This window comes from Lithobates pipiens, unplaced genomic scaffold (assembly GCF_037356315.1).
Source record: "Lithobates pipiens isolate NorthernLeopardFrog02 unplaced genomic scaffold, aLitPip1_a1.2 Scaffold_10, whole genome shotgun sequence".
NCBI lineage: Eukaryota > Metazoa > Chordata > Amphibia > Anura > Ranidae > Lithobates > Lithobates pipiens.
Window position 1 is genome coordinate 175,590,036 of NW_027507686.1, and position 14,208 is coordinate 175,604,243.

Sequence of the window (14,208 nt, forward strand, 5' to 3'; positions counted from 1 at the left end):
AGAGAACATGGTAAAAAAAGTGTCTGTCGAGTGTTAGGCTGTATTCACACGCGATTTACAAGAGTTTTATAAGCATATTACAATTATTCTACAGCTTCAAGCATTTTTGTTTAGCCAATAGTAAGCACTAGGGTGAGGAGATGGAGAGTAAATTAGGGGTGGAGAGTTGCTGTTTAAGCAAAAAATATGTGACAAAATGCTCAGAAATGACTAAAATCAGGCGTTTCTATTGAAGACTATGGGACCAAAAACACCAAAAATAAGCTCATGTAATTTTTTTAGCAACAGGCATTTTGTGTCGGATGACAGAATGGTCATATTTGAACAGGGGCCATTGAAATTAGGATAAATTGATAAAATGCATGCAATTGAGTAGTAACCTAATGTTACAAAAAATAAAAAAAATAAAGAAAATGTTATATGAAGAAAACAAAAATTGTGATGCGAATACTTCCTACTAAGTTCCATATTTTCTTGAAGTTTAATAAATGTACTTCTGTTCACAAAGTAACCAACTTCTATTGTTTCTGTTTTCTCAGAGGTGTCATTATGACTCTTGCAGCTGTAAAGACAGTGAGAAGTGTATGTGTGCTGCACTCTCCTCCTATGTCAGGGCCTGCGCTGCTAAAGGGATCATCTTATGGGGATGGAGGAAGGGCGTTTGTGGTAAGTGCTTTTTTTGCCAGTATGTCATTTTAATTATCTAGACTGATTATAAGAGCTGTTTTCTTCTTAGTATACATACATGTAGTGTCCCTGTGTAACCTACCACTTAAAAATAACACAATAGAGTGTATGTTGGGCCAAATTTTTTTGATAAATTGGGGAAGAATTATAATCATTGTCTAATTTTTACTGCTATCATGGGCTCCGCCAAGAAGAAGCATCCTCCCTGTCCTGCTGGCAATGGTTTCACCCAGACAGGAAGTGAGATAAAATGTGCAGCAATGACACAAAGAGCAAATACAAATTTGACAGGGGCCTAGCCTTCCCCCGCTTCACAAAAAAAAATGTCTTATCCCTCTGTGTTGCTGTTGGAGAGTTTCCCTCACTTTGTCTTATAAAACATTTTCAGCAGGAGAACAAGGGTGGGAAATCTCTCTAAAGCCCCGTACACACGAGAGGACTTATGTCCGACAGACTTCCGAAGGAGTTCTGCCGGAGTTCTTCCGGAGTTCCGACAGAGTTCTGACGGACTTTTTGGCTGAGCGGACTTGGCCACACACAATCACACTAAACTCCGACGGATTCGAACGTGATGACGTACGACTGGATTAGAATTAGGAAGTTCATAGCCAGTAGCCAATAGCTGCCCTAGCGTCGGTTTTAGTCCGTCAGAATAGCATACACACGAGCGAATTTTTCGAAGGGACCGGAGTTCCTTCGGAAAAATTTGAAGCATGTTCCATATTCTAAAGTCCTTCAGACTTTGGCGAGTCAAAAGTCCGTTGCAGCCCACACACGATCGAATAGTCTGACGGAATCAGTCCGTCGGACTTTGGATGTTGAAAAGTCCGCTCGTGTGTACGGGGCTTAAGGCACACCTACACATTTTTTAGTGCTTTTTGCATTTTGCAGATTTGCACTACAGAATGTGTTCCATAGGAAACCATGTTAAATGGACTGTAGTGCAAATCTGCAAAATCTGCAAAATGCAAAAATCACTAAAAATGCGTAGGTGTGAATCCAGTCTAACAGAGCTTTGAATAGGAGTAAGAATAAATGCTATAAAAGAGGATTATTTAATGCTAAAATGTGCCATCATCCCAAATAAAGCTAACTACCAAGACCTAACATGTGGCTAGGACTTTATAGTCACCTATAAGTTAAACAGATCTAATGAAATTCTAAAACCACTAACAATCTGTATTTAGACAAGCATTAAAAAAATGTCTTGGCTGATCAAAGTTCAATTTGTGTAGTCCTTAGAGAATAACTTATACGATGTTATACCACTATTTTGCTCAACATATTAACAGATGACATGCAGACACCACAATTTGAGTGGCATTCACACATGTCGAGAATAACAATTAGAACCCGGTTCGGTTCACACCAGTACTTGCAAACAGACAAAAAATTTGTGTGAACACCGTTAAAGTCTATGGGACACAAATGTGAAAAATCAAAAGTGCTTTTAAAGGCTTATATGCAAGTTATTGTCATAAAAAGTGTTTGGGGACCCGAGTCCTGCCCCAGGGGACATGTATCAATACAAAAAAAAAAAAGGTTTTAAAATGGGTGTTTTTCAGGAGCAGTGATTTTAAGAATGCTTAAAGTGAAACAATAAAATTAAATATTCCTTTAAATATTGTGCCTGAGGGGTCCCCTTAGTCTGCCTGTAAAGTAACACATTGTTCCCATGTTTAGAAATGTAATGCAGCAAAATGACATTTCTAAAGGAAAAAATTGGTCACGGCTGTAATGTATTGCCAGATCCCGGCAATATACATAAAAAATCATTTAAAAAAAAAACAGCGTGGGTTCCCCCCCCCCCCCCCCCCCAGTCCATACCAGGCCCTTTGGGTCTGGTATGGATATTAAGGTGGACTACACGCCAATTTAAAAAAAAAAATGGCATGGGAGTCCCACCAAAATCCATACCAGACCCAAAGGACCTGGTATGGATGGGGGAACCCTTGCCGTTTTTTTCTTAATTCTGTCATAGGGCTCCCCTTAACCACTTCAATAAACTATATTATACACTGTACTATATACTCTGCACTGTATTATATATATACAACACGGAGGGCACTATATACTCTGAACTGCAGTATATATACTATATGGATTGCACTATATACTCTGAACTGCAGTCTATATACTATACGCACTGTACTATATACTCGGTTGAAAAATTGGACCTTAGGTGTTGGTGGTGGCAGAAGACAGTAACCCCTCACAGTTACTCTTGTTGGGCACACAAATGGTCCCTGCTATTAAGTTCTATTTCAAAAATTATAATTACCAGAAACATTGGGTCTTAGGTGCCGGTGGTGCCAGAACACTAACCCCCACAGTTACTCTTGTTGTGTGCAGGAACGGTCCCTGCTGTTAAATATTATTTCAGAAGCTGCTTGCCCTCTTTCAATGGCCTGTGAGAGTCTATCTCCCCTTGGAGGCCTTCTGGACATGTGGGCATTTTTTTTTTCAACACCGCACCATACTGTATTATATACTGTGTACACTGCCTGAAGTGTATTTGAAATTATATTATATACACTGAATTATATACGGTATACACCTGCACTGTATTAGAAACTCTACACTACCAAATCTGACTGTATGTATATATATATATATATATATATATATATATATATATATCAAATACACTGCCACTAACTAACCTGCCTGCCTAATCTAGCTCAATCTCTCTATCTCCATCCACTTTAACACACTATACGGGCGCAGTGTAAGCAGCCTTATATAGTGTGGGGCATGGACTTAGTCCCCCTGAGCCATGATTGGCCAAAAGCCTGCCTTTGGCTAATTATAGCTCTCGCTGAAGAGCATGCTGTGATTGGCCAAAGCATGCAGGTCAGGTCAATCATCATACAGCAATGCCCTGTGGTCTTGCAGTGCATTATATGGCTCTCAAATTTGCCGCAAATGTCCCATAAAATTCACTGTTGGGTGAATGGGTGAACACCAGATGTTCAAGTGGAACAAGTGCAACATTTAGTGCAACTGTGCATGGTAGCTTGTTCAGGTAAGCTTTGACAAAAAAAACCCAAAAAACTGGAAGCTGGTTTGTAAAGCGATGTCGTAGATTTTGCACTCTCCAGTTTTAGTAAATCAACCCCTATGAGCCATGATCAGCCAAGCCAATTTTTAATGTTTGTCTCAATAAAGATTGTTTGTGGTTTTAGGTTTTTGTAGCTTTTGTTTAAATTGTAGGTCCCAACCACATGTTTGTTCTTTGTACTTAGCAGCAAACATCAGGCAGCGGTTTATATCAGACAGAGGTTTATATAAAAGGTTATATCCCTTTTTCATTACTTCCAAAGGTGTAAAAAAAAAACTATGGCATACACATTTTAGGTTTTACATGTCATTATATTGAAATATTTTTTTTTCATTTTGAGTATTTTGGTCATTTCCTAATTTTAATTTTTTAGTACACTATATTAGATATATTACATTATATTATATTAGATGAAACTGAGAAACAAGTATTTTATGTCCTTTAAATACTTAAAAGACAATGTGAAATTCCTCTTTTCTAGACAAGTACATCGATTCTTGCCCGTCTAGCCAAATCTATCTATATAACCTGACCACATGCCAGCCAACCTGCCATTCCCTGGCAGAAGGTGAGAAAGCCTGTGCCAGTGGGTTTACTGCAGTTGATGGCTGCGGCTGTCCAGATGGAGAGTTTCTGAATGAGAAGGACCAGTGTGTACCCATATCTCAGTGCTCATGCTACAATGATGGCTCATACGTGAACCCACTAGAGTCCATTACTAAACAAAATGAACACTGGTAAGTACGATGATAAAATCTAATGGCGCCCAGCTGGCCATAAACTTGCAGAATCGATTTTATTAGGTTACTCAGGGCAGAATAGTAAAATCACATTGTTAATAAAAAAAAAAAATTCAGCTTGGACAAATGTAATTATGTATATACCACACCTGCCTGATGCCCCTGGAAGCTGGAATTCACTGAAGCAGACACCGCTACTCCAATGATCTCCACTTGCTTCTGGGCTCTGTACCAAGTGACTGCACCTCTGCTTACTCAGCACAGGTATGCTTTGCATTTCCCCCCTTCTCAGACAGGTATGATATATGGTATATGGTATACAGTATATACAAAGCTACATTGGTTCAGATGGCCCAATGTAATATGTATACCATACCTATGTCTGGAAATCTTCTTTAACCACTTAAGCCCCGGACCATTTTGCAGGCCAAAGACCAGGATTCGGCACTGCATCGCTTTAACTGGCAATTGCGCAGTTTTTTATTTTTTTTGCACTATAAACAAAAAAAGAGCAACAATTTTGAAAAAAAAGAAAAAAACACATTCTTTTTTAAAATTTTCTATAATAAATATCCCCCAAACATATGTAAAAAACAATTGTTTATCTCAGTTTAGGCTGATACGTATTCTTCTACATATTTTTGGTAAAAAAACGCAGGAAGCGATTATTGATTGGTTTGCGCAAAAGTTATAGTGTTTACAAAATAGGGGATAGTTTTATTGCATTTTTATTAATGTTTTTTTTTTTACTAGTAATGCCGGTGATCAGTGTTTTTTATCATGACTGCGACATTATGGCGGACACATCAGACATTTTTGACACATTTTTGGGACTATTGTCATTTATACAGCAGTCAGTGCTATACAAATGCACGGATTCCTGTGTAAATGAAACTGGCAGTGAATGGGTTAACACTAGGTGGCAGTGTAGGGGTTACATGTTTCCTAGGGCCATGTTTCTAACTGTGGGGGGGCGTGGCTGTGTATGACACATCACTGATCTCTGCTCCAATCACACAGAGCAGAGGTCAGTGACACTGTCACTAGGCAGAATGGGGAGATGCTTGTTTACATTAACATCTCCCCATTCTCCCTCCCCGTGAGACGATCGCAGGTATCCCCATGATGCTCGAGTCCGCGGGACCCACGATTGGACTCATGGAGGTACAATATACCTGCACTACCTTCAGTTTCCATACTGCAGAGTGTGTTACCATGAGCCTTCTGACTAGATCCTGGGAACAATAAGAATCCAAAATCAAGTCAGGATGAGCACTGCTCAGTCATTCACAGGAAGGCTTCCTCTGATTGACTGAGGCAGAATTGCTATGTTGTCCACCTGCCTCTCCACTTCAGCCAATCGGAAGACATTCAGAGACAGGAAGCTTCACCCAAAGGAACTATTTAAAGTGAAATGAAACCTGCGGTTAGGCTTTAATGAAGCAAGCATAACATTAAGCTTCTTTATCAGGACTTATAAAATTTGAAGAAACCTAGCATGTTTTTTTGACAGCTTACATCTTTAATAGCTCAAGTTAACCAGTAAAGGTTAAACTTTAAACCTTCAAATTTCAATATTGATTGGTATTGATTGATATCTATGACCAGGGCTTTTTTTTATCTGGGACTACTGATACTGGCTGCTGGGGGATCTATGGTCGCTGGTGGGGAGGTTTATTGTTGCTGGTGGAGGATCTATTGTTGTGGGGGGTGGGGTTAATTGTTGCTGGAAGGGATCTACTGTTGAGGGAAGTGTATATTATTGCTGGCGGTGGGTAGATCTTTTATTGCTAGTGGAGGTATATTGTTACTGTGGTGAGGGTATTTTTTTGTGGCAGCTCTATTGTTGCTGGGGGTATATTATTGATAGCGGGGTGGGGGGGTTGTCCATTGTTGTTGGCTGCAGGGGATCTATTTTATTGCTTTTCTTGCTATCAGTATCAAATTCTATACAAATTACTTGGTTCTGTATTCTCTAAAAGGGATGGTACTGAAAGGTGGGTAGAGGGTTGAACCCAGGGTCTGTGCTCAGAGGTGTGTAGGGGGCAAAGACAAGTGGGTGATTCGAAAGGAGGGAGTACCTGCACCTATTCCATGAGAAAAAAAGCCCTGTCCATGACTAAGCACATAATATGGTAATGGTGTATGTCTCTTAATTCTTTGTCTTCTCACTTTGTCAACTAGCACTTGCCATGATGGGAAACTTGTTTGCAGTCCTTTCCAAGCTAACGGTAAGGAAATTTACATCTTTTTCTTTTATTTTGCCTTTTTCATCAGAGATGGATGAATCATTATCCGGTTATTTTACAGTAAGATGGGCGCCTCTGTGGTAAAAGGAAACTGCTCAGTTACTCTTTATGAGCCAGATTGCCCTGCACTTTGCAGCAATAGGCACATGACAGAGGTGGCTGAAGGAAGGAAATGACGGGTATGGGTTTATGAACAGGAAGGGTTTAAATAATGACAAACTACTCTATCTGAAGTCCTCAAGTTCCACAATGCGCAAATGTGGCAGAGCACGTTTAAGCATTGTGGAACTTGAGGACAACATTCAGGGAGAGAAGTTTGTTCCAGCTTTCCTCCCTGTTTTAGAATGGAAACGCTTAAGAAAATAGTTTAAAAGTGACAGTGTATAGGGACCTGCTTAATTTTTTAAACTGTATCTTTAATGTTAATGGTACGATGTTATTATTGTAAATGTTCATTTACCATTTGTTATAGCTTTGGCCACAATGTGTCATAGGTACGTGCTGCGCAAACTGTTGGCGCTATATAAATCCTGTATAATAATAATAATAATAATAATAGGTAAACATTAGTGTACATGTCAGCATTTATTGAATTAGAGTTGTTTTATGGTTGATATGGTATATATTTTGTTTTACCCAAGCTTTCGAGCCCCAGCCCTATCGAGGACAAGTTATTTTTGGTATGATGCTAATTTGAGGTTTCTTTTCAGCTTGTTCCAATGAAAAAGTCTACTATGACTGCAACAACCAAACAAATGCCCCCAACCAAAGGAGTTGCAAGACACTTGCCATTGGCAATGTAAGTGTACCTTTTATGCATTTTGGGGAGTGTATACATTAAGATTATAATACTGAGTCTTTAAATAATGAATTTTTTTTTTATTACCTTTATTTGGCATAATAGTTTCCAACAGCATGTATCTCAGGATGTGTTTGCCCCAATGGACTTCTAGATGATGGGGCTGGAGGATGTGTTCCTGAGGAAGATTGCCCATGTAGCTACAAAGAAGATATTTATCGCAGTGGGACCACGATAGATGTGGACTGTAATACATGGTAAGCAGATATTTCAATTTACTTGAAATGTGTCCTTTACAACTCTTCTTTTGTGATTTATACACTGTTGAAGTATACAGCACATGTACATTAGGTACATAGGACTCTTTATCTACAATTAACATATAAATGCTATAAAAAGCCAGAACTGAATATTTTACAAAAAGCCTTAAAATTACATATGAAAAAATATTTGTGCAATAATATCTGTCAATATCCCAGCAAATTACACTTTACACCCTGTAATAACCTCTGAACCCACCACTGCTACTTTTGGTGATATAAATCATTTTTATTTTCATTCATTTGGGGATTATTCCCGCAGTTGGATAAGAATAATTTTCAAATTCTGTCCAGATAGCAGAATCATTGATAAAATAGGGTATGACCATTCAGAAGTGGGGGTTCTCAATATACTGCGGATAAACAGAGGAGAGGGGAAGGGGGGGTGGGGGGTGGACTTTCAAAAAAAGAAAACTTGTCATAAGTAACTCATCCAAATAGCACAGGAACAAAGCAGCAGGCAAAAATTACACTCAGTGCTCTTAATTGAGACAAGTACACACTGTAGCGGGATATGCTTTGTTCATATTTCATGTCTGGGGTTTACAACCACTTTAATCTATATTATGGAGTTTTCATCAGGAGGTGCTAGGACACACAAAAATGGGCAAAAACACCAATAACTGAGTTGGAAATTTGAATAGGAAGTGCTTGTTGTTGTTAAAGTATTCAAGACATAGGAAAGCCAGATGATGATTCAGTTGACTGCACTTTTAGGATTTTTTCACACCTATACATTTTTCCCCTCTAGTGTTACATTAATACATACACTGGAATGCTCTTCATATTCAAAGTCAACTTGCCCCATAGCACATGCATCAAAACATGTTGACGTACATCACAATTAGTTGATATGCTTCATGATGCATTGACATGCTTCGATTTGCACACCTTAACTAGTTGCCGCCCGCCCACCATCAAATGACAGTGGGGCGGTTCGGCTCTCGCTCTGGGGTGACGTCATATGATGGCATCCCAAAATGGCTGCGGAGTGCACAGTATGGCGGCCGTGCCGAGTTGCTAGGAGCAACCCCGATCTCTGTAAAGAGCCACGTCAGCTTCTCTTTAACCATGTTATCGGCTGTGTCCAATCACAGACGGTCACATGTAAATACAGACAGAGTGTGAGGAGAGGAGAGCCGATCAGCAGCATCTTCTCACAAAGGATAGTTAAGGTATGTAATCAGTGCCCTGATTACAATTAAGTTCCCACCAGTGTCACCAATCAGTGCCCACCAGTGTCACCAATCACTGCCCACAAGTGCCACCAAGCAGTGCCCATTAGCGATGCCACTCAGAGCTGGCCATTAGTGACACCCATCAGTTCCACCCATCAATGCCCATCAGTATCGCCTATCCGTGCTGCCTATCAGTGCCCACCAGTGCCGCCTATTAGTGCTTATCAGTGCCACATATTGGTGCCACCTATCAGTGCCCATAAGTGCGGCATATTCGTGCCTCCTCATCAGTGCCACCTAATCTGTGCTCATAAGTGCTGCCTCATCAGTGCTCATAAGTGCCACCTTATCAGTGCCCACCAGTTCAGCCTATCAGTGCCCATCAGTGCCGCCGCATCAGCGCACATCAATGAAGGAGAAAATAATTTTTTCATTTTTTTTTTGTAAAAAAATAGAAAACGCAGCAGTGAATAAATGCTACCAAAAGAAAGCTCAATTCGTGTAAAGAAAATTATAAAACATTTGTTTGGGTACAGTGTAGCATGACCACGCAATTGTCATTCAAAGTGTGACAGTGCTGAAAGCTGAAAAATGGTTCGGGCAGGAGGGAGGTTAAGCGGCCTGTAGGCAAGTGGTTAATGAATGCATTGATGTGCATTGTTTTTTATGCATTTCTATCGATTTCAATAAAAAGTAAAAAAAGCACATAAAGCAAAATGGTTGGCGGTTATCTGAACTGCCCTGATCATGATTCTGAAAAGATAGATTTTCAGAAGATTTGCTTATGTTTGTATATGTGATTTTCTTCATTCTTGAAGAACCCATGATTGAAAAATACAATAAAACAAAAATAATGGTACAAAATCAAACAGTTCACATGAATGCGAATATCTTCAGATTTGTATAAACTGACTATCTGTCTTTTGATCATTAATTCACAGCTTTTGTCAGAGTGGAAGTTGGGATTGCACCAAAAATGTGTGTTATAGGACATGTTCAATTTATGGAAGTGGTCATTACATCACATTTGATGAGAAATTGTATGACTTTGATGGGAAATGTGAGTTTGTAGCTGCCACGGTAAGTGACCCTATAGTTATTTTAGCTGTGCATTGTTTATACACAATGCAGTTTAGCTGGTTTGTAAAAACAAATGCCAGCAGACAATTTGTGTCCTTGCTGTATGATGTACATATTTTATCTAAGCTTTGTATAATTTAATATTCACTAACTCTATTTACACTTAATGGCAGTGTCCTTCAGCTTTAAAGCCCATTAAAAAATAAAGTAAAAATCAACTTTTTTTAGCAATTTACTTTTAAAGTTCATTCAGATGCTGTCCACTGCAGTAATTCTGTTCCACCACTAAATGGTACCCCTCTTTTAAATTAAATGATTTCCAGCATCCTTTACCCTGCTTCCTCTAAGACCAGCATGTCAAGGACCTGCCTCGTGGAGGCTTAAAAAAAGCTGGATCCTTTTTAAAAACCACACCACACCTAAATCCATAGTAAATTGTTAACATGCTCTTTGGCGTGCACTAACGCTTGAAAAAGCAAGCATGTTAGCAAGGTACGGGGGGCTACCAATAAGAATTAATGAATTCATGTACTTTAAAACCTCAGATCAGCCTCAATTTATGCACCTCCAGACACCAGATCAATCCCAATTTAGTTTTAACACTGCTTTAAAGTAATGAAGTTGTTTAACTGACATAATCTCTTAAAGCCTAGGGCAGGCAACCATGGTTATCCCCATTAACACAGACAGTGTTGATAGGGGAATCCCTCCCGCTTAGCCATTATGTTCTCCCAGCAGGGGCCAGGGGGAGTCGGGCCCACCGGGAGAACACTGTTATTATTGCATGTAAGATCTGGCAGGCTGGTGGTGCACAAGTTGTTCAAACAAACAACTTGGATACATTAAGCCTGCCACGTGGTTTGAATCGCAGACAGTTCCTGCTGAACTGGCAGAGAAAGATATTTTTTAGATTTAGATTTTTTTGGTCACATTTGTGTTTCTTTCTATAACTCCATTGGGGATCTGTTGTGACTGGGACAGAAAAGCACAAATAGCAGTAAAAAAAAAAAAAAAAAAAAAAGAACATTCTCATTCTCATTCTACTGAAAATGTGTTTTTGGTTTTTCTGCATTCAATGGAGAGATTTCCCATCAGTTCATGTCCTGAACACTATGAGCAGGTGAATTCCTGTGCAATTCTTATGCTAATTAGTACAGTACGATTTAAGCTTATTCATTTTGAATGGGTTCAGATTGTACTGCATCACACCAACACTAGTTGGAAACACTACTTTTGGAAATGCACTGCAACTGGATTGCATAGTACGTTTGTACTGTGCGATCCAGTGCAGGCAAAGTCAATGTGTTTGCAACCTGTGTCTGGGGTGTTGTTAACTTAACATTGACACTGGCTGCAATGCATTTTAAATGTGGTATGGTGTGAACCTAGCCTAAAAGAGGTTTTAACACTTCTCTGCTCTGTCAAAATCTAAAAAAAAAAAAAAAAAACTGAAAAGTTAAAAGTGAATGTTCAAGATTGCTTGCAATATCAATGTATTTTCAGGATTACTGTGGTCCCAATCATTCTACTGGCACCTTCAGCATTGTCACAGAAAATGTTCCATGTGGCACAACAGGCGTTACATGTTCCAGAGCCATCAAGGTCTTTCTGGGGGTGAGTATCTTAAAATTCAATATCTTGGCTGGTCCTAGATAAGTGTAAATAAATTTAACAGAAATGTTCCCTCAAATAACACTACAGATATTGTGAGTCGGTCATTTGTATAACTAAAGAAAGCCTGGACCCAATAGAGTAAGGCAGGATTTTTCAACCAGGGTTCCTCCAGAGGTTGCTAGGGGTTCCTTGAACAGTGAGAAATGACTGCCTCCACTGACACCATTGATCTTTTTAGCTATCTTTAGGAGGTAATTCTTCACAATGACCACAATTATTAGAAGCATTTTTCCCACTGACCATCACACTAATGTATTATTATGAGTAGATATAGTAATTTTTAGCAGGGTTTTTTTGAGACTGCAAAGTTCTTTCAAGGGTTCCTCTGTGTTGAAAAGGTTGAGAAAGGCTGCAATAGGGTGTCCATACAGTTAGCCTTATGTATTTCTTTACTGTACTTCTACTGACAACAAAAATGGGGTGCTATTGCTCCCAACGACTCCAACTATTTCTCCGCCTAATATTAAAGTTGGTCATTGTTTATTTCCACTGGCCACAATCCGACCCCTCCCAACGTTTGAACGATAGTAAACTGGCTCTTTCTTTATAAAGTTTGGAGACCCCTGCTATACAGCATACAGATGGTTCTCCCTCATATCACATGGAGAGAATCTATCATGTTTGTATCATATTTGAATTTGATTTTGGGGAGACGTCTCTTCTTTACATTCTTGATTAGTTACTGTCACACCAAATCTACTAATTATTTAATTTGCTTGCAAACTTATTAAAAGACTGTTAAAAATCATATATAATAACTAAACATTATTAATCTAATTATTTTTTTTGTTTTGGCTTATCTCAGAATAAAATACTTAAATTAGCAGACAGGAAATTGGAGGAAACTGCAAGCGAAGGTGAAAAAAGTGTGAGTTACCTGACCCGTGAGGTTGGTCTTTACCTGGTCATACAAACAGATAATGATATTCTTCTGATTTGGGACAAAAAGACCACCGTATTCATCAAGGTTTCCCCTACATACAAGGTAAGACCATTATATACAATTTTTCTCACAAGTTGTCCTTATCATGCAGAACAAGGTGTTACATGTTTTCTTTGCACTTTTGTTCCCACCTTGTCTAAACCAGCCTAAGATACTGTATGTTCAGGCCTGAAAACCTCTGAACCCTGATAAAATATCATTGCAGATGACTTTCTTCTTTGAAGTCCCTAAACTAACAATGGTAGCAGAATATAACTCACCCTTTCCCAAGTTCCAGTAACCAGATCGGGTAGTCAGCCAGGCCAGAAGTCAGGGATCCAAGTAGAGCAACCGCAAGCAGGATAAGGAGCCAGAAGGAATGTCAGCAAGCCAGTCTTTAAACAAACCACAGGAGATGGTTTCTAGTTATGTGTCCAGGGCGAAGGCAGAGGTGAAGTGAGCTGGAAGGCTTTAAGTAGGCAGGTCAGACGAGCATCATCAGGAACAGCTGGTAACTGTGAAGAGAGAAGAGAGCTGGCAATTAGCTGACAGCTGAGCGGCCAGCCCAGAGAAGAAAGGGCTAAACCAGACAGAACCTGACAGTTCCCAACCATGAAAACATCTTTCTTTTTGGGTAGTGCCAGATTTCAGGAAGCAGAAGTGCTGGCCAGCAGATAGTAACTGTGGGTTGGTTTAATGAAACCAGAGAGTGCACAATCTGGTGCAGTTGTGCATGGTAGCCATCATCTCATAACTTCAGTTTGTTCAATTAAGCTTTGTAAATTAAAAACAAAAAAAAACCTGGGAAGCTGACCCCTGTGACTTTAGCACCGTTAACACTTTGCAAGACATTTTTCTATTTTGTAAGCCAACATATTGTTTTCAGACACACCTAATCAGAATTGGAGTTTAAATGTGTCAACCCATTTTTTGACTACTAATGGGGAATTTGCAAAGCATGGCAAATGTGGAAAATGTTTATAAATTTGGTAAAATTACTCTCCAGTTGTGCTCCATGTATTCCAGATCTAGGTTTGAAAACCCAAAACATAATCAATTGAACATGAACAGACATACTCATCTCATGTATTTTTGCTTAAATCAAGGCAAAATAGTAGAACATCCTGTATGAGATTAAAAATTGTGTTTAGAGTGTATTTAAAGCCAAATCTTCTTTTTAGATTTTGTGTAAAAAAAGGAGAAAATCCTCCTTTCTAGTTGTTTTTCCTGGCAGCTGGAGGAGGATAAAACTGGGTGGCTGGTTTTAACACTCTCCAGCTGACCCACCCGAACTGTCATAATACACCTGCACAGCCACAGCATTTTTCACTCGGGTGGAGAATTTGACAGGCAGTACTGTCTGTCAAACTCAACCATTGAGTTTAATGGTGCCGCAATGCAACTGCATGCCATGCACGTGATTGTGACGTGGTTGTGTCACATTATATAACTAAATCAGGTGGCAAGAAGGTGTTATAATGCCTTCTCACCACATGTC

At 39.3% G+C, this 14,208-nt stretch overlaps 1 protein-coding gene across 3 annotated transcripts in view; it reads left to right on the top strand.

Moving 5' to 3' along the window:
• Positions 1–14,208, top strand: part of LOC143935891 (mucin-5B-like) — a 163,805-nt gene that overhangs the window by 50,761 nt on the left and 98,836 nt on the right. For all 3 annotated transcript variants that reach the window (XM_077460067.1, XM_077460084.1, XM_077460076.1), the window contains exons 15-22: positions 540–666; positions 4,230–4,485; positions 6,673–6,719; positions 7,448–7,536; positions 7,642–7,793; positions 9,976–10,114; positions 11,618–11,728; positions 12,594–12,773. In XM_077460067.1, the coding sequence (XP_077316193.1) occupies positions 540–666; positions 4,230–4,485; positions 6,673–6,719; positions 7,448–7,536; positions 7,642–7,793; positions 9,976–10,114; positions 11,618–11,728; positions 12,594–12,773 (1,101 nt within the window). The remainder of the gene's footprint in view (positions 1–539; positions 667–4,229; positions 4,486–6,672; positions 6,720–7,447; positions 7,537–7,641; positions 7,794–9,975; positions 10,115–11,617; positions 11,729–12,593; positions 12,774–14,208) is intronic.